The sequence below is a fragment of the Ornithodoros turicata genome, chromosome 2 (genome assembly GCF_037126465.1).
Source record: "Ornithodoros turicata isolate Travis chromosome 2, ASM3712646v1, whole genome shotgun sequence".
Classification (NCBI taxonomy): Eukaryota; Metazoa; Arthropoda; class Arachnida; order Ixodida; family Argasidae; genus Ornithodoros; species Ornithodoros turicata.
This window is the reverse complement of record NC_088202.1, coordinates 78,449,321-78,471,214: the sequence shown is the minus strand read 5'-3', so window position 1 is coordinate 78,471,214 and position 21,894 is coordinate 78,449,321. Positions and strand designations below refer to the sequence as shown.

The 21,894-nt window shown below is 44.7% G+C and overlaps 1 protein-coding gene and 1 long non-coding RNA gene across 2 annotated transcripts in view; both read left to right on the top strand.

The window, feature by feature from the left end:
- The first annotated feature begins 451 nt into the window (after nt 1-451).
- LOC135383744 (uncharacterized) overlaps nt 452-21,894 on the top strand; it is a 99,151-nt gene continuing 77,708 nt past the window's right edge. Inside the window, exons 1-2 of the mRNA XM_064613084.1 lie at nt 452-538; nt 2,236-2,467. Coding sequence (XP_064469154.1) covers nt 2,238-2,467 — 230 coding nt within the window. The 5' untranslated portion in view covers nt 452-538; nt 2,236-2,237. The remainder of the gene's footprint in view (nt 539-2,235; nt 2,468-21,894) is intronic.
- On the top strand, nt 9,095-11,688 carry LOC135385593 (uncharacterized). Its single transcript, XR_010420452.1, has 2 exons — nt 9,095-9,267; nt 10,495-11,688. It is a non-coding gene; the product is annotated as an uncharacterized LOC135385593 (long non-coding RNA).

Below are 21,894 nucleotides of genomic sequence, written 5' to 3'. Positions count from 1 at the left end.
TCTTGTCGTGTTGTGCATTGTATGTTCTCCTAAGCAGATTCCTTTCCACCCAGAAAACCTCACTAGAACCCACAAAAGGTATTCTTCGTATGACTTAGCTTAGTACGATATAGTCATGTTTTCTTCACAGCTCAACAAATGCTCGGAAAGTGTTAACCCTTAACTCAATTCTTTTCTTCGGGAGGATTTCTGGACACATTATTTAACTAAATTCTCTGCCCCCCCCCCCCCAAGAAGTTTCGCCCAAATTTTTGTTATTTTAATCGTTTTCTCCCACGGGATTCCCTCATCCAAGCCTTATCTCCCTCCTCACATCACATCAATCTTAATGTGATGAGGGTGAGGGCAATCTCACCCTCATCTGCCCAACTCTGTACGGGTGGTGGAGCATCGAAATTGTGGTGTATATCTAATGCACGTGACAACGAATGAGGAGAAGAAGAAGAAATAATTTGTGCTGTTCTAATCATCTGGACAATCCGGAACAGGTTTCGTCTCAGAACCCACACGGAGGAGAAGAGTATCTCACAGCTAAGTAGTTAAGTTCATCTATTCATATTCCGTGCAGAACAAGTCGACGAGCTAGGATGCAGTAGAAATATTCCTCTTGTGATGCCACGGAGTGTTAAAGGGACGGTCACCTTCATAGCCATGGATTCCGAAACCGTGTCGGCATTCTATTCTTCACTGACGAAAATAAAATCCCACGCGAATTATTGGCATAGTTTTTGCGCAATTGAATGAAATACACAACAAGTACATACGCCACATGTCGAGAGTCACTCTCTGGACTTAAGTCGCTTTCTGGAAGACGCCAGAGCCAGAATGTAACTGACCAATGAGGGAACGGCCTTGACGACACGAATCCGCTTGAGCGATAAGCGTACGCAAGGCCCCTAGCAAGCGAGCAGATGAACCCGGAAATAATGCGAATCGTCTGCGCTCTGATTCGCTCTTCAAACGTACGTCACCGTGGCGATTTAGCGGGACCTCAGCTGCAGAGGCAATGCTAATTTATAGGGTTTGTTCACATGACGTCATCCGGTGGAGAGCGCCACTGTACCTAGCAGACTTGCGTCATAACGTAGGTTGACTGTACAGGCATTCACCCACATTGCATTCACCGTACATTTGGTGTTCCGAAGTTACTGTACTGTGTGAGTATTATTTGTACCACAATCCAAGTAATTACCATGTTTTGAAGGTTAATAGTCCTCTAAGTAGCACATGGGATAGTGAACGAAAACCGGAACCAAACTTCGAAGGACCTACACCATGGCGGCGATTTCGCTTGTGCGAAGCTAGTGCCCTCTGGAGGGGTGACGTCTGTGAATAAACTCTATAAAACTCGTTTATTAAAAAATAAGCACTTTTCGGGAGATAAAATTCGCCAAATAAGACTGTCGAACTATGTCAAACATTCTGGTACTTGTTTCATACGATATTCAGTTGTCGACGTGAAACATTAAATGAGCAGTCAGAGAGCGCCCTCTTTCAATTTTTGTTGTCGAATGCGGCAGATCGCGCGACAAATATCATGCGTTCTTGGGCCTTCTTGGGCCATCTTACATACACACAAAGAAAGCGAGAAAATGTAGCTGACGTCAGGTGTGCGTGAGAGGTACTGAGCAAGCACATGCTCTAAAAATTCTAGAACCCCTCGCACGCCTTCTGAGATCCCGTAAGAGAATCAGTGAGGTAGACATCACTACGTCTTTCTCTAGATTCCCACTGCCCATAGGGATTTGCCTCCGTACATCAATAAATGTTGCGGAGATTCGTTCTGTAGCGCTGTTCAGTCGAAAGGAACAAGGACTGAATGCGCAACACAATGCTCAAGAGATCGCGAAGAGATTATCAGTCTTCCTCGTTAGCACTACAGCGGAGTTACCATTATGAGCCCCATACGGAGTTACCATTATACTCTTTAACGGAGCGTGTGTTGCAAAGTAACATTGTAATATTAGGGAGTTTTAGGAGAACGTAGAAGCTTTACGATAACGTCTCCGGAAACATGATAACACAATCGCCTGATTCCTTTGGAGCGGCTGAAGTCACGTTGCTGATATCAGATTGACTGACAGCGATGCGGAGTCCGAATCGGAGGGCGATTACGATTTCCTAAAGCTCCCTGGTTGACATTCCAGAAATACGTATCATTAAAAGCGTTTAACAACATTACATTTATCGACATAATTTTTGACCGTTTTCTTTCTTTCTTTTTTGTGAAAGCAGACATGCGCAGGCCATCGACCCATTCGATTCATGCGTCCAAAGGATCGATTCATGCGTCCAAAGGATCGGTCCATCTGTCCAAGGCGTCGGTGCACGCGTCCAAGGCGTCGGTGCACGCGTCCAAGGGGTCGTTGTATGCGTCCAAGGCATCGTTGCAGGCCTCCAGGGCATCGGTGCACCCGTCAAGAGGATCTTTGACATCGCCCAGTCCAATGGCTGACCTCCATGTCATGTAATGTTTACTTGTCTTTCATATCCTCCGGGCTCCACAGTACCACAAACTTGTTTTTCTGAGCCGTCTTATACATCTGTCTTCCTTTAAGCCTTGCGATGGTGCTCGCTTTTACACAAAACTGACATTTTACTTAGACCGCTGCACCCGCCATTTCAAATGCCGTAAGCCAAACAGCACTGAGTTGGGAATTCCAGAAACAGATATTTTTTTCAGCTCGATGTGTACAATTCAACACCGACGCTCGTCGTTTGTTGGTCTATAGTTGTAACACATAGGTCAACACATAATTGTAAGTTGGACGTAGAAAAGACGTTGAATATCGACGAAATGAATGCAGAATCGATGATGAAAGTGACCGTAAATTCAACGGGTCAAATGTCGCTTCGGAACCACGTTAATTTACCAAGGGCAGATTAATGCATATTTAACGTATATGAAATGCAGTTTATATTTGAATACAGCGTACCAGAGTGTACTACATGAGAGCATACAATAAAGACCGCGTGACACCATTTCTCCTACGCTGGCATGGCGATGAAAACTACACGTTTTATGTAATTTTATATTGATTTCAGTATTTTCACTTAACAATTTACTGTCCCTTTACACATCACAAGTCCGATACACAAATAATTTAGCAGGAATGTGGGGAATAGAGTCACATATGGCACAGGTGCTGACTTGCTGAAGCAGACAAGTAGGTATGGCTTTCTAAGCATTTCTTGCACGGTTTCCTGATATGCTACAGCCCTAGTGTTTATTTTCTTCACTATTGGCTGGTGGTTGTGCAGGACCCTCTTGTACACCTGAGCACTTAGACGTTGCATCTGTAAAAGATCGTGCCAACCGATGAGCTACTCCTAACTGTATCAAGACCATTTTGAAGTTATTTATGTGTCTAAACCGCACAGCGCCCGTTCATATAGATCGCGACCACAATATCGCCACCTTCTGCAACAAGAAATCGTCGATGTTGCTCACCAGTATAATTCGTTCGTATCCTGCATAGAATCGACGCAACTGTCCCTTATGAACGACTACCGCTTCCATTGTTCCTTCGTGTGTTTTCCAATCTCTGGAACTGACCAGCCGCCGAGGCACACCAGCTGATAAAAGCGACACAGACATGACAGAGGCATCATCGAGCGCTGTCTATGGCAAATACGCATATAAACGTTAGGACAATCCTTCCTAACGCAGGAGACGATGCAGAAATCAGACAAACTTTCCCAATTATCTAGCATACTTACCTGTAACGCGTTAGACGGTAAATAGTTCCAAGTTTGCTCAAAGAGAAAATGTACGACATTTTCCGAGAGACGTTCTAAGCGACGAGAGACACTGAGAGGAATAGCCGTTTGGACTTGAAAGAAGAAGAAGAAATCGAAGATCAAAACCACAGCGAGTCGATCACAAATTAAAAGTAGACCCCCCACGCGAATATGCCTATATTACAAGCATAGCCAGGATCGTTTTCATTTTTATTAGAGGAACTGTAAAGTGAATAGCAAACCTGTAAAAACTGTAATTTTCGAAAGCTTGTAACTTGGACGCTTCAGATACGAAATAGTTCTGCTGTATATTGAGCATTTTTTTCAGCAATCGTATTTCAAGGATTGCTGCTCGAAGCAAAGCTTGCGGAGTCCAGACGCGCGCCAACCCTGAGGTAGACGTGTTTGCCGATAGAACTTTAACCGGCGACAGCGTCATGCCCTCGTTAACACCGGCAGCGGCGGCGTCAGCGGCGCGAACCATAGAGTTAGTATAGGAAGGCTATAGAGAACGTACTTGGCGCGCCGTCAATGGGATTCTCTCATCCTAGAGCGTGACCGCCCCACTGATCTCTATGTATAAAGGCTGGATCGCGCATGGGAGAGGGGCTCGTGGGGGAGAGGCGTGCATTCGGTCCGCCCTGTTGGGAGGCCCTAAAGCGCTGTGTGCGTCTATAGAAAACAATGGGAGGCAACAGAGATTGTGAATATTTATTGCGCTGCAGGCGTTGATCGTTGTTTGTCGTCACACAATTTTGTATGGTGCCAGTATACTGATGTATCCTAACAGTGTTTCACAGGTGTCCTGCCGTTCGATCCTTAATTACGTTATGTTTTGCATTCCGAAACTAGACCGTCACTGCATTGCAGCGCTGGGGTTGTACTACAGCACGTTTCCCAGCGAATATTTCAATAAGAAACGATGTGAGGTTAACAAAAACCATGTATATAATATCCCGTGCTGCGTTCTGGACAAAAATTGTTCCATAAAGAACGGTCCGGGAAAAGAAGTACTCGCATGGCAGAAAGAGATCGTTCTGTAGAATCACAGCCGTTGTTTTAGCCGTGTATGCGTTAGTATGATTTATATCAAGCATCGCCGAAGAAAGACTCTTTTAGAGAACGACAGCGGTGCCTTGCCTCGCAAATATGGACACACCGAAGCAGCCCAAATAATTACTTCACGCAATTAGATCACGCTCGTTAGTACAGTTAATCAGGCTGTGATGTAAGCTTATTCAAGATACTTAGAAAGTGGTAACACCTCCTTGAGACACAAGACTTACCTCCTTTTGAAGTACAGCTCTTCTATTTTTGTTTGCTTCTTCCTTCATTTGTTTGCAGGCGCAGTTGTGCCAAATTGAATGTCCTTCTCGAGTTCACATGCTTTTGCTGAATAAAACTGCAGCATGAGAAAAGCTGATTAAGGACGGGGGCCTGCTATCCAGTGCTGACTTTGTCATGCTTGTTATGTGGAGCACGTTCCAAAAAATGCAGCTGCACATCTTAAACTCCAATCAGTATCATAGTCATCAAAAAGGAAGCATTGTAGCCCCGTTGTGAGACCAGACACGCTTTCTGAAGATCTTCTATGGCATCTTCCGCAGTTTGCACAATTTTGTTCAGCCTCTCATAGGAACCACTTTGCATTAACTGTGACTCCCATCTTACATTTTGATGTGCAAGGGCCCTCTTGCACTACACACGTATGGTCTTCAAATTGCAACAGGACTATTTGGAGCTTGAAACAGTTGTGATTTTGTCATTTTGGCCCTCGTGTACCCCATCTGTGAAACGTATACAAAAAAGTATAACACGATATGCTTTTGTAAAGAAGATCACTGACGATGAGTAAAGAGAATATACATTTTTCAAGTTCAACATTTATTTCTTGCACTTTTGCGTTTCAGGATACAATGAATGTGCAGGGAGGTCGCAAAAGACTACATTTTGTTTTGTAACCTTCCTACAATGACAATATATATTTTAGGAACGACAATGGACAGGTACACTCTCTAAATTTGTAGCACTGAATTTTAGGTTGGTATGAGCAATGAATAGCAACTTCCTCCTGATATTTTCTCATATATGCTGAATTTTAAATTTAATGTGATCAAATATGTGATAATATAATATATATAAGAATATAATATGTGATAAATGAATGTGATCAGCAGTAGATGTAAACAACATCAGTAGCCAGAGAAGTGCATTCTCAAGAAATTATTTTCTTCTTTTAGAGTATATGTGCATGCCTGTTAACTGAAACAATTATCACAGTTCCCTGACAAGTTTTAATTTCTGAAAGTGTACTGTAGAGGCGGCTTAGATCTACAACAGTTAATACAAGGTATTATATACTGTGAATACCTCTAAAAATCCCACGTGACACATATGCTTTTACTTTCTGGAGGTGCTGTGGTAATCAAAGTTTGGTACGCACTACGCAGGTTCTGCACCCATTTCTTGAGTATGTCGAGGCAGCTGTGAAGTAACCTGCATTGATGATGATTATTCCAATTTTTATGGTGCATCGACAACAAAAGGAAATAATACATCAGAACATTGGTTTGGGTGCAACCAGTTAAAAATGAATATGTTGCTTAATAAATGCATTGGACAAATGTTAAAACATCAGTTTAAAACAGTTTACAATCCCTGTATCTTCTAAAAATTGAAAAGATTAAGAACTATTCTAAAAAGAATACGGGGAACTCTTCTAAAAAGAACTATAATTATTATATTGCTGGGTGAAGGAGCCTAAGGTGTGTAAGGTGTGTTTCTGATGTGAACATGTAAGAAAATGTGCAAAATTGAGAGAGGCTAACCACACTGCGTGCACTGAGGTGGTTCCTTCCTGTAAAATAGAAACCCGTGGATGAGGAACATGACACCCAGTCGCATCACACTGCATAGACGGTCCTCTGGGTAGCCACATGAGGAAATATGCATTGAGAGACCACTTTTGCCTTAAAAACTGCTACAAATAGCACGACACGCTACAAATTATTATTATCACAACAAGCTGACGATATAGCTCAGACACAAAGGCGGTATTCAAGTCGCGCCACACCACCGTTACGTATTCTTTGTCACAGATCAAACCAAGGCACAAAACAATACCAATACATGAAAAACTCTCTCACACATCATCTTTCCCATAATCGTCTCCGACACACTCAGCATAGTTTTGGCGCTCTATGGCCTTTGTTGCCTTTGTGCCATTAAACACATAATCAATCAATCAATCAACATGAAAAAGGGTGACAATCTTGGTCTCATTATGACGTAATACCGAACTTGTGTGCGAAGGTAATTCAAAGAAATGAATGTGCACTTGCTTCCGTAGAGAAGACTGTGTACCATGCTAGCAATGCATGCAGAAAAGCGCTCGAGTGTTCGCACATATATTCATGACAACACTACGAGTGCAGTGTAGCATGTTCTCCCAAGCATATTATGCACTCAAACTGTATTTGCCACCGGGTAAAATGCAAGTGTGTTAGATTGAACCTCGGAAGAGCGATCAAACAACCTGCATCCAGTGCTCGTTTTGGGCAAAAAAAAAACTTCATAATTGTCAACTACATATACCGAATGGACGCCTATTTATTCCTTGATAAAGAATGACTCACCTGTGGAAATTTAGGCCCTGTAATCTTGCCAGTACGGTTGGTACGACCGTAATTGCAAGAAGTTGCCATGATCGCTGCGGCGACTGTTGTGGGTGGAAGACATCTTCAAGGTAGGGCACGCTCAGATCGAACCCTGGGAACGAGGCTTAGACGGAAGTGAGCAGAGTCTCGAACAACTGCGGGGGCGGGATACCCCCCCGGACCCCCGCGCGTGTAATATGTACTGACCTAACCTAACCTAACCTCACTAAGGAATTTGCAAATTACAGCGCAATTCATTACTAGCGTACGTGCGACTTCCGGTTGGCCTCGTTCCCAGAGTCAAGATGGCGGCTTGCCCTTTCTTGAATATGTGTGGTTTCCGACTGTTGTGGGTACAGTAAGGTGGCGGCCGGTTTCTTCACGCTCGCGCTCCCTATCCGCGATCCAGCCTTTTACAATCGAGATCAGTGGACCGCCCGGGCGCAGCCATCCATTGATCATGGACAGTGTTAGTGGACGAATTTCTGCCACCTAACTACAGCGAAGCTGCTCCATTTGTTGCCAACCCTGCGCAGTCGCGTGGGATAACAAACGGGGGAAACGGGCCGACGGAGGCATATGATGGTGGGAACGCCGTCAAGCGAAGGAAGAGAGGCAAGCCGCGTCACTGCGTTGGATACGTACGAACCTTTTGGATGTGTGCAGAACTCAGTAGTGCTATCGGTATCACAAGATAAACGTTATGTCAAATGTGAATCATATTTTATCCGTGAAATTAACTGTGAAACCGCCAACCCTTTGCTTTCCACCGACACAGATGAACATGTTTACCGAATATGACGTGATGAAGTGGAGCTTGTATGCCTTGCCAGCAGGGTGTCGAACCGCAAAAAATACGGGTTCGGTTCGGGTTCGCGTTGTTTTGATTTCGTTCCGGTTCGGTTCCGGTTCGGCCACGCCAAGAATCGAACCGGTTCGCAAACCGATTCGCAGCCCCGAACCGGTTCGCGAACCGGTTCAACGCTTCCGTTTTATATGTTCCATAAAACTGCTTTTATCAGGAAATGCGTGGCTAATAGCTTACTGCTGTTGTCTGCATTGACGTCTCCAGCGGTGAGGTAGCCCTTTAGTGAGAGAAATGAGGAATGGATGAACACTTATTGCAAATAGAGTCCACGCTGTTGAAGCGGTGTAGTCCTGCTACTTTCTGTTCCCAAAATCTCTTTTTTCACGCGCACAGTGCCAGCAAGATACACTTAAAGGAAGCCTAATAAGATGGACAGCGTAACATAGACGACAGTACTAGCCGGCACACTGCCTTCGCAACGTGAATCGATCTGAAACCGTACTGAAGCATGTCGAAAATAAGCCTGCCAGCCTTACTCTGTCCAAGCTCACAGCAGTGTACTAGTTAATCCACAGCACAAAGGCAATATGTCACGACACAACTGCACTACCAATAAGCAGAACCACATTTACTTTTCAAGCCACGACCAATCAAACAGGCACCGTTCTGCGTACGCTCCTTTTCCACTTCTCATGTTTGTGACTTGTTTAATTTGTACTGCTCACGTGTAAAGGGAAATCTTGGGCGCTTATTTGATCGCATATTCGTCCTGTAGAGCTACATAACTGGCCTACTGTATTCCTGTTTCATTCGTCCGCGAGGCACCTCGTCTCTGAAGCGTAGATGCCGCGGCGCTCACAAGGACAACTGCGCTTCAGCATGTTAAGAGGCCATACCAGTCGGGGAGCAACTCCGATTCACGATTTTCCCGATTCTAGATGGCGCCAAGCTCGCCGATCCTTATCACGCCGTTCGCCTCCGACTCACGAAATAATCCCCATTGTGCATGGTTGACCTCGCAAGTTTAAGGCGGCCCGCACCCTCTGCGCTGTTTGTCGAGAGGTAAAGTGTCGGACTTTGACACGAAAGGTCTGCAGTTCGATTCGAGACATTCACGTCTTTTTGCTTGTCTCCTATTGCTATATGAGTACTTTATTTTTATTTTCTTGTTGTTTGTTGTTGTGTTTGTTGTCTGTACTGACTGATATTATGTAATTTTTAGTTGCTCTTCGTATTGTTTTACTAGTGCATACTTAGTGTATGCCGACGTATAGGTGTGATCGGATAGTATGGATGGCAATATGGGCACACACACAGATGGTATTATAAACGAATGTTGCCAGCAGTGAGTCTGAGCACAAGGCGATTGCCAATTAAGAAATCAGGAAATGGCCAAGGAAAGGTAACCTCATATGCTATCAAAGCTCGCCCGAGATGTCGGTATCACGGAGGCTCTCAACTGGATGTACCGGCGGCTGTAAATTAGGCTATAAACACACAGCGCTTACAATGCCAGTCAGGAAAATCTAGTGCTCCAAAACAGTATTCCCTTTTTCTTTTTTTTTCTGCACACGCTTACACGCAATTTACCTTGATAATAACTCTATTATTCATGCAAAAATGACATTTTGGTATGTATATTTCTGGTAAGTAAGCATTATCAAATATTTGACTTCATTTACAGGGCGTTGGTGCAAAATACTTTTCAAAATTTTCATCGCAGAATAGACTTCTTTACCAGAAAACTACAGTAATCCTTTCCCCCATGTTCCCTCTCCCGGCCCTCTCCCCCTTCCCGGCCCGATCTGACCAAGCCAGATTTCTCCTCCGAAATGGGAAGTGACGCCAACCGAAAAAGGAGAAGCATCCAATGGCTATTCAGCCGGAAGGAGAACCATAGCAACGATGTCGTAGCAGTCGGGTCGACTGTTGCCGTGTGTGCGATTTCTACTTCTATGAATACAGGGATTATCTCATTGAGCTGGATTGTTGAAAGGCGATGTTCCCCAAGGCCAGAAGTCTTCGGCCGAAATTTGGGGTGCATTTCGGTAGCACGCGGTGATGCACAGAAAAAGTTCGGTCCCGATTTCGGTTCGGGACTTCATACGATCGTACGATCGTGAAGACATTTTCTTCGGTATGTGTCCCACTGGTTCGCGGGATACAACAACAACTTTATTTCAGGATGATGGGTAGGGAGTTCATCGCCGGGGGATTGAAGTAATGGGTCCCGTTACAATTTCGCGGGATACTTCCACATTGTTCTATTCAATTTTATTTTATTTTCAGATGGGAGAGAGTAAAAAGCCAGAAGGCTGTGCTGTTCGTGAATGACAAAGGTCTGCAAATAACCAGTGGGGTCTTTAGCTGAAAAAAAAAAGAAGCAAGAAACAAACAAACAAAAAAGGAGAGGACACTGATTGCCTGCTCCATATGTTCGAGTCAAAAGTTACAGAAAAAGAGGTGCTAAGGACACGCTGCGAGCTTCGAACTCCCTTCGAAGAAACATCTTTCGAACAAACGGCGTCGATCAACCGGCTTGCGATCAAACGGCTTTCGACCAAGCGGCGTTCGACCAAATGGCGTTCGATCAAATGCTGTTATGCTGTTTATGATGTTTCTTACTCATGTTTGTACTGTTATCAATTACTTTTCTTCAAATAACAGCTTAGGATTTCGGAATATAATTTCGGTTATAATGTGATGAGGACGATTCGATGGACTGTGGACGGTGGACTGTCAACGGACGGTGAACGAACAATATTGGATGAAAATGAGCAATATAATCTACATATAGCCGTCAGCCAAGGAATATTGGCCGCAAACTGGCAATATTGTTTACATATAGCCGTCGGTCAAACAATATTCCATGAAAGTTGGAAATATGGTCTACATATTGCCAGCGACCGAACAATATTGGATGAAAACGGGGAATATGGTCTACATATAGCCACCGACCAACGAATATTTGCTGAAAACTGGTAATATGGTCTACATATTGCCGTCGACCAAATACGTAATACTCGATGCAACTGGGCAATATTACCTACATACTCGTATAGCCGTAGAACAAATAATATTGGATGAAAGTGCGCAATATGGTCTACATATAGCCGTCAACCAAGGAATATTGGCTCAAAAACTGATAATATTGTTTACATATATCCGTCGACAAAATACTATTCGATGCAACTGGGCAATATGGTCTACATATAGCCGTAGAAGTAATAATATTGAATGAAAGTTCCCACCGGGGACGATTTCTTCTGGGATGATTTCTCCGTATCCCGGAAATTACAGGAGCGCCGTTGTGAACAGCTGAGGAAACGGATCATAGCCGATCAAGCGCTATCACATTACTTGTTTAAATTGGGTGGTACTTGTTTAAATTACTGTTCCTCTCTCGCAAAGTTTGCTGAGTACAGACAACGCGGTAAGATTAGAAAGCGATTCTCCGTCAACAAATAAATCTTGACTATGCCACGATGTGATTCATCACTGGTGATTTTCCAAGGTTCTGCTACCTTCTACGTATTTCTGGCAGATATGTTGGAAAAATGGTAGCCGTGTTCTTTTATAAAGGGGAGTGCTACAGAATACTGAGCGCAATGACCTTCTGTATTCGTACCAATGAAATGAAACGCATATGCCCACTATCCTGAGGCTCTGACTTCACGCTCGCTGAACGTGGGTATCGTCGGACTTAGTTCCCAACTCAACCGGACCGGAATACTAGTATTTTCATATATAGTTCTTTTTTGTTGTTGGTGGTGGTCAGACAATGATGTTGTAGTTGTTCTCTAATACTTTCTATGCTGATGTACCGTACTTTCAGCAGAAGCGGAGTTGTAAGGGCAGTGAAACAACTGAATAAGTGGGCGTAGAGCTTTTATAACCCACAAACATAGGCACAGAAAAAGATGTAAGGACAACTGTATAACCTGTGTCTGATCGACAGTAGAGAAATACTAGCATCCAGCGAACGATATCGCTAGCGAACTAATGCAGCGAACTATATATCCATTTTATGTTGTTCGTTGAATGGAATGTAGATCTAATTATTCATTAACACGTGAAAAAAAGAAAAAAGAACCCTATGTCTCCCAATTTCAACAAATCCGCAAAGCGAACGATAACACTCGGTCGGCTGTGATGTGCTTCATTCCATTTTCAGCCTTCTTATTTTCGGCCTTCTGACAGTTCGACGTTATGATTTTTTGGTCTTTTGGCTTCCGGCCTTCTGATAGTTCGACGTTATGATTTTCGGCCTTTTGATAGGCTCAATACTTACACTCAGTCAGCCTAAATAAATGCATTGCATTTAGCAACAGCTATTTAGAAAAAAAAGAAATAAGAAAAGGAGAAGGGAAGCTCCTAAAACTCTTTGAACTCCGTCTTTATGTACGCGAGGAGGTCTCGGAGCACAAATTACGTCTCATAATGAACTGATTATTACCCGGAAACTTCAGTACTATATTGTTAGACACTCCTTGGTTTTCACAGGGTACTTCACATTACACCAGACCTTTCGTTACTAGTTTCGTCACTAGTTCAGTTGAGAATCCCCAGTGACCCGGAGTTCCTTATCTTCCTCAGAAGGCTTCCCTTTGTTTGCGGTGCAAAGAACGACGGGTACAGGTTTTGGGTCATCCAACGCGCAACCAGCAAGAAGTGTCGAAAGATGGAAAATCCAGGGAACCGGTATCGAAAAATTGGCCGTATATCTCAAAATAACGTGATCGAAGTCGCCGTTGAAAAATAAACAACATGAACATGAAAATGCAAACACCGAACTTTTACTAACCTAATAATTAATTAACTACCTAACGTGCTGTTCCGTCGCGTCCGCCCCGCTAAGCCTAAGAGCCAAAAATGTGGATCTCGTTCGCTAAAATGACTTGGACAGATAGCGAAATTTGATGCATGATGTAAAACCCCGAGACTAGGGAACACGAAGGGACAGACACAAACACGAAGTCTCAAAAACACCTGTTCGTGTCTGACTTTTAAACATGGCATATCACCGTTCGAAGCAATCGAGAATTGTCATTGGTTTTCCTTTTTTCGCGAACGTGAATTTGGGTTCCGGAAAAGACGGTTGCCCATTGCGTGGGCGGAAATAATTGTGCAGCAGTCGCTTGATCGATTTTTCTTATTGGTTCACGTGGAGCGTTGACGAAAAAAAAAAAAGAAAATAACAAGATAAACATAAAAATAAATCGATCAATAAAAGAAAGAGAAGAACAAAGAGAGCTGCAGTTCTAAATGCAGTTATCCTGAGGAACATTTATCTGTGTGTAATCCGCTTGATCGCTGTTTCAACATTACGAACATTACAGGGCAGTCCTGTTGAACGTCACTGGAATGTTTGTAAAGTCGGCCTTCCACTAATCGTAAATACGACAGATTCTCGTTAGCCTTATGAGACAGTTGACTGAGTAAGCACAAACCCGAAACGTCAAAATCGGGCAAATTGATGTTTCATGTGAAGCTAATAAACTCATCTCAATTCTCTATACGCGCACCGAAAAAAGAAGACCGTTGTTGGTCTCTGGTTGTTGGCGACAATGCCTCAGGCTCAGGCAATAATCCCTTTACGAGCAGCTAAGTAAGCTTTTGTTCTGGTCTCCAAGGTCATGCCCTAAGTCAGCGGTCCGGGAAAGTAAAGAGGACAGAGGAGCCAACAGGACGGTCAGGTGCGCACGCGCACGCTTGCTCGGCGGAAGGATACGATCCGCGCGGTTTTGCTGTCGCGTCACCAGATGGCAACACAGAATGACGCCGTTCACGGGGCTTTGAGTGGGCGATTTTGCGTACTCACGTTTCATGCTTTTTTATAAAAACTATAAGTGGTAGACATATAAATTTGATGTCTATCGATTCCTGAAATAATTCCAGAGAGAGTAATGGAAAAGTTTTTTTCGAAATGGCTATAGAGGTTTAATAAAACCTTTTCAAAGAGGGAGGAGAAAAATTGTGTATTTTTTTCGCATTCGTGACGTCGCCGTAAAATACATACGACATATATGAGAAATCCTGTAGCGCATTTCTCTTCATCTCGTCTTCCTCTTTATGATGAAAGCACCCGCGTCAAAATCTGCGCGGCGGTTACCGAGAGAAAGCATAAAAACTGTTCCATAGGAAATACATTGGGACGGAGAGCTGGTATGCCCGACGCTGAAAGTATACTTACTATACGTCGTCGTCTCACTGCTAGGTGAAAATTTCTGAAATCCATGATATAGGCGCGTGATGATGATACCAACGTGTCTTCGTTCGGGGATAGAGAGGAACTCTTATGCTGACTTCTTTTATGTCCGAACCGTTTTGTTGCGAACGGGTTACCGCTATTTTTTTTACGGTTCTGCTCCGGTTCGGGTTCAACAGTGTCACGAAAATTTCGGTTCGGGTTAGGGTTCGGTTCCGGCAAAAATAACGGTTCGGGTACGGTTTTCGGTTCGGGTTCGGTTCGATACCCTGCTTGCCAGGGAAATCAATAAATCGTTAGACCATCGTAACGAATGCCGGCATGTATTTGCGAGGGCAACAGCAACCCAAAGATGAATACACACAGTTAACCGTCATCTTCATACTGCTCTGCCAACCAGCGGGAACCGGAAATGGCAAAAACAAAACCACCCCCATTCGTCATTCCATGCTGTGGTCGTCGAGTTTCGTGATAAAATAGTGACGACCGAACGACAGCACACAACCAAGTGGTGTAGTGGGAAAATATTCACTGCTTATTTCTTTAGCAAACACATACGCACGTAGTACGCCAAATTTAGATAGCAAGTGATGGATTTCGGAAAACGAACGCGTCAAGTTTAGCGGAATGAAACAGCCAAAGGAAGGCAACGCCTTCCATGACCAACGGATGGCAGCTTCATTGAGGCCACGCTTCCCTTAGCGAGTCCGACCACCCTGGCGCGAACAAACACAAGTAACAATGGAGGAAGGAAACAAAAGGAGCATCTCTTCCCTCCACACTACCGTAGCCACCCTCTAGCGGTCGCTCGAGTCAAAATCGTCATTACGCCCTGTGCACCACGTGATCCCCTCTAAAGTTTCGATTTTGAAAGTCTTTGTTTCTCGCGCAGTTCACCGTGTGATTTTGCTTTTCGAAAGTCATTTATTGTGAAAATGTGAGTACCCTCGTAGAAACGACGTATGGTATTGTGTTCCTGTCTCGGCTGCGGTTCTCATTGAACGGAAAGCAACTCTGTCACGGGAATACGTTTTATACGTAAGTACACGATCAGTCGCCTGTGTGTGTTCGCGTCATCTTGGATTGTTCGTGTGGGACCTGACACTGTGCCGCAGATGCATTTTATATCCTCTGTTGTTGTACAAATCTGATTAATGGTGTTCTGAGCATAGGATTCTTTACCACTTTTATTTATTTATTTATGGTAGTACCTCAAGGCGCCCCATTGGGGCATTACATGAGGGGTGTAAGCGAAGATAAAAGTTTACACAAGTAGAAAATAAATAACACGGAAATATTAAATACACAGGGAATTGGCTAGTTCTCGCTTGAATACAATGAAATCGTTAATTATGATAATGTTCTGAGGAAGACAGTTCCACTTGTTGGATGTGCACGGAAAAAATGAACGAGAAAATTGGTCAGTGTTGCATAGAAAGCGTTCAACTCTAAGAATGTGGTCATTCATCACTTAATCAAGAAACGTACATACGTTGGAAGTCACCGTTGCAATACGTGACGTTTCCGGTTCGGGGTACTCCTTTTGCGTTCTGCGCACTGTGACTGGTCTTCTAATAGAAGAGTGAACATACAAAAGTAAAAGTGCAAGCACGCGTTCGACTGCCATCTGAACTGTGACACAACTACAGTTTGCGTCGTCTGCTTTGGTGGCGCCGTGCTGTCTAGATGGTCACGTGAGCGGTCATATTGTAGACAGGAGCATCCCTGAATGTATACTGAATGCAATGCGAAGGCGGCTACGCTCATCCCGATGCAAAACTGTCGGAGGGGCCGTTCCTGCGTTTCCTTCCTCCATGTATTTTTTCTTCATGTATTACACACTACTTCTTTATGTATGAGGCAGATGCAGGCCTGCCCTTTTCTAGCACACTTTCAATTTTTTGTATCTGTTATTCTGTTATATCATGCGAAAGATCATTGAAGTACCCATATTCAATCAACAGTTTTACAGTTGCGAACAAACACTTTTGCATGGTTGTAAGGGTCGCCAGCGAGAAGCGGCGCGAAGCACGTGTGCGGAGTTGTCTCCCCACGCGGGAAGGGGGAAGTTGGAGCTCCGAGAACGCCAAGGCGTCGCGGTAGCTCCGGAGGGGGACACCAGAGGCCCAAGCGCAAGGCCCCCACCTGCAATAAATCTGTAGAATGACCCAGAAGTTTATACTGCTGGAAGTTACGAAGTGCACGGCTTGGACAGCCAGGACCGTTGGCACTAAATAATCAGCAGTGGGCGGACATTTGGGAGGTCCTAGTTCAATTGAGATTTTAAATTAGGCCAATTAGAAATTGGATGGGTGAGGGCCAGGACCGTTTGATTGGTGAAGTTGCCAGCGGGGGCACGGGTCAAGATGTCACCTCTCAAGCAATCACCTATGTCATGTCACCTCTCGCTAGCAATCTGTTTTCCCCCGGCTAATTTTATGGAGTACATTTTGGCATATAATATGCTTTCAAGCAAGCTTCCTCTATGGGTATGCTACAGGTTTCACTTTAGAACGTGCAAAGCCTACCGCGATTCCTCTTGCTGTACAGTGGATGATCTCGATCGAAGGAAGACAAATCTTTTACCCAAAACGCACCAATGCAGGATCCACATCGCGCGCAATCGTGATTAGGCAGCGATTGTGATCGCCCTCAGGTGCGGACAAAGCGAGTCTCTGCGACAGAGATCAACAACGCAGACGCTTGTCCTCCGTTCGTGAACATGATTACACAATTCAAGGAGGGTTGGCGCAGGCGCAGTGGCTTCCTTTCGCCCTCGCTTTCTCGCTACTCGCACTGCCGGTATGGTGGGCTAGAAATACGGGTGTACCAATCGGCAAGTTTTTCAGGTACCCAAAAATGAAGGATGCTCCAGGGACGCTGAAGTGCGCGATACGGCCGCGCTCTGGCGGATTTTCCTAAGTCACGTGATGTTCCACTACAGTTTGCCCAAGAGCGCTGGTGTGCGAATGTCAGTGCTTGGGATGCGATACGGACAAACAAGGGCACGAATCACTCGTTATCAGTTGTTTTGTTGCAGGTATCACCGCGGCTGGCCTTCACTGATTTTTTTATTTGTTTGCTTTTGAACTGAGGCAGCCCGACGAAACAAGAAACTCTATAGCAATCTATTCTATCAAGCATTAACACAGTACCATATGACGACAGTGGCATGTCTTGCGACTTACGACACGACAGACAGGTTTCATACGAAACGCCGCAAAACTGTGACAAAGATTCCCAGCAGGTGAGGATAGGCGAATCGACGATACTTTCGAATCGCTCGTATAGTATCACAAACTGACGAAAAAAATCTGTTGTGGCCCTTAGTACACTGCGAAACCACAACAGGAACCGTTCTGCTGATCTCACTTTATGTTAGAAATGTTAGAAATATTTTCACCAGTGGAATATTATTCCACGAGAGCCCCTTCATTTTACGTCCGTCGAAGCAAGAAGTAGACGAGATAGCGTTTTTTTTTTCCTTATTTATTTTCTTGTTCACCGAACTTGGGAATTAAAGCATGTACACGCCCACGCGCTTTACTGATAAGGTGACGAACTACCTACTATCACATCGAGACGTTCAGGTGTGTGCCACTAGGCACACCCGTCTGCCGTTGTCACGTGACGGCTTCGACGTCCTGTCCCCTAATTGACAACCATAAATGCAAGCAGAAGGAACAGTTGCCTCTGAAGAAAGCTTCGACATCAAAAATGTTTTATTGCTTACACGGAGACACAGGCGGAGACTTAGTTTTCCTTTGTAATTCGTGGCGAATCCGCATGGTTCGCTGCGAGCGACGACTCGATCTATCCTTCATTTGAGCCTCCCCCCCCCTTCCCCATGCATTGGATAGGCGGATTGGCACACCCTTATTTCTAGCCCACCATACTGCTGGTTCCGGGTTGGCAAGATGGCGGCGATGACAGCGGCCCGCAGGCCCGCACGAAGAAGACAACATCGACAAATGCCGAGACAGATGAAATCGCATTTGTATTAGTAATGTGAATTTCTTTAAAGTAGACATCCTGGACTAGTATTTTAATTTTTAACTTCTGGGGGTACTGTGTAAAGCTTCCACCCACTGATCTCGATTATAAAAGGCTGGATCGCGGAAAGGGAGCGCGAGCGTGCCACAATCGGCCGCCATCTTATGCTTGGTTCACACTGTTGCATTTTCATGCGTTACGGATGCGGCGCGACACGGTTGTCATGACAACGAAGCACGACACTCCGAAAAGCACACGCACCGCAAGAGCTGAGCTCGACCGAACTCCATGCGGTACGGGCTACCTGCGGAGATGCAGCTGACCAATGAGCGAACGCGCTCCGCGCAAGCGCATCACTGCTGTGCCCTGTCGCGTGCTTTTCCAACGTTTTTTCCTTCTTTTCAGCAGAAGCGCTGCTGCTGCCCTTTGAACAACAAGTGGCCAGTTTACGCGCTCTGTATGACGCAGATACGCTCCAATACACCTCAAAGTTTCGCCGACCACATCACGTTGCCCGTTCATGGCTGCCTGTGGAATGGAGACGTGGTGGAGTGGAGACGTGATTGGTCAACCACAAGCGTTTGACGTATCAAGAACGCATATGTCTGAACAGCGTGTCGTACGACAGCCGCCTCCGCACTGGATCCGCACCGTAACCGCAACGGAGAGAAGTTGTAGTGTGAACCACGCATTGAGCTCGACCGAACTCCATGCGGTACGGGCTACCTGCGGAGATGCAGCTGACCAATGAGCGAACGCGCTCCGCGCAAGCTCCCCGTGCACGGCACGTTCCTGTAGTATTTGGCGAACCCACTGTCGTCGTCGTTTTTTCCTTCTTTTCAGCAGAAGCGCTGCTGCTGCCATTTGAACAAGTGGCCAGTTTACGCGCTCTGTATGACGCAGATACGCTTCAATACACATCAAAGTTTCGCCGACCACATCACGTTGCCCGTTCATGGCTGCCTGTGGAATGGAGACGTGCTGGAGTGGAGACGTGATTGGTCAACCACAAGCGTTTGACGTATCAAGAACGCATATGTCTGAACAGCGTGTCGTACGACAGCCGCCTCCGCACTGGATCCGCACCGTAACCGCAACGGAGAGAAGTTGTAGCGTGAACCACGCATTACTGTACCCAAAACAGTCGCCGCAGCGATCATGGCAACTTCTTGGAATTACGGTCGTACCAACCGTACCGGCAAGGATACAGGGCCGAAATTTCTACAGGTGAGTCATTCTTTATCAAGGAATAAATAGGCGTCCATTCTGTACATTTATTTGACAATTATGAAGCTTTTTTGCCCAAAACCAGCGCTGGGTGCAAGTTGTTTGATCGCTCTTCCGAGGTTCAACCGAACACACTTGCATGTTACCCGCCGGCAAATACAGTTTGAGTGCATAATATGCTGGAGAGAACATGTTACACTACACTGATAGTGGTGTTATCAATATGTGCGAGCACTCGAGCGCTTTTCTGCATGCATTGCTAGCACGGTACCAAGTGTTCTCTACGGAAGCAAGAGTACAGTCATTTCTTTGAACCACCTTCGCGTATAAGTTCAGTATTACGTCGTAATAAGACCAAGATAGTCACCCTTTTTCATGTATTGGTATTGTTTTGTGGCTTGGTTTGATTTGTGACAAAGAATCCTACGTAACGGTGGTGTGGTGTGACTTGGATACCGCCTTTGTGTCTGAGCTATGTTGTCAGCTTGTTGCGATAATAATAATTTGTAGCTTGTCGTGTTATTTGTAGCAGTGTGGTCTCTCAATACAGGTTTCCTCACGGGGGCTACCCAGAGGATCGTCTGTGTCATCGAACATCATCTGTGTCATCGTCTGTTGCGATCGAGCTTACAGATAAGTATCATGTTCCTCATTCACGGGTTCCCACTTTACGGAAAGGAACCACCCCAGTGCACGCACTGTGGTGAGCCTCTCTCGATTTTGCACATTCTCTTTGCATGTTCACATCATGGAACACATCACTTCAGAGAGTTTTATATACACCTTAGGCCCCTTCACCCAGCATTGTGTCTTGGTGATGAAGCTATAATTCTTTTTAGAACAGCGTTTAAACGTTGACATTTTTAAAAGATATCGGGATTGTAAACCCTTTTAAACTTATGTTTTAAACATTTATGCAATGCTTTTACTAAACAACATATCTATTTTTAACTAGTTGTATCCTAACCGATGTTCTCTCCTTCACAGCTGCCTCGACATACGCAAGAAATGGGTGCAAAACCTGAACAGTGCCCACAAACTGCGATCACCGCAGCACCTCCATATGTGTCACATGAGATTTTTAAAGGTATTCACTGTTGTAGATCTAACCCACCTCTGCAGTATACACCATCAGGAATTAAAACTCGATGTGGAACTGTGATCATTGTTTCAGTTACTAGGCATGCACATATATGATATAAGAAAATTATTTCGTGAGGATGCACTACTGTTGATCACACTCATGCAGCTGTAGGTTTACCTTCGGCCTCTTGGAACTCTCTGTAGTCGCCTTAGCTGCAGAAGGAGTGTCCTCCAGCATGTCAACTACTTGCAAAAATATTGACGTACTTAAGATTATGACACAGGTTGAAGGATTTCAGTTCCGGAAATTTGCAGTGGGAGGGCCTGCCAGAGTGAAACCTACTGAATATTTTATGGTGTCGAAGTGGCAGTTCCTCCAGAATAGGAATATCTTAGATGGGAGCAAAAAGCTTGAAATTAACAAAGTGTTGTTTGCATTAAGCAATTTGTAATACACTGAACACAGTCAGCAAAACAAAAATTTAAAATTCAGCATGTATGAAAATTGGGTGCAACAAATTTGCATAGTGTACCTGTACATTGTCATTGCAGGGAGGTCACAAAACAATAAACGTATTGTTCTGTCACTTCCCTGCACATTCATTGTATATTGAAATGCGTATATGCCAGAATAAATGTTGAACTTGAAAAATGTATATTCTCTTCATTCATGGAGCATAACATCACTTATCATCTTTACAAAAGCATGTCGTGCTACATCTTTGTCACAATGCAACCAAGAAATGCACAACCAAGAAAGCCATCTTCCACTAAACATCACGTTTGACATGATTCAGTTGGTATCATTTCATAGACAGGGTACACCAGGGCTCCAGTTTCAAGCTCCAAATCGTCATGTTGCAGTTTGGAAACCGTACATGTGTAGTGCAAGAGAGCCCTCGCACATTAAAATGTAAGATGGGAGTCACTGTTAATGCAAAGTAACTCCTATGAGAGAGACTGACGCTGAAGAAAAGTGTGCAAACTGCGGAAAGTGTCATAGAAGATCGTCAGAAATCGTGCCTGGTTTCACGGCAGTGCTACCACACTCCCTTTTAGATGACGATGATAATGATTGGAGTTTCAGATGTGCAGCTGCATTTTTTTGCAACGTGCTCCACATAACAAGCATGACAAAGTCAGCAGTGGATGGCAGGCCCCCGTCCCTACGCAGCTTT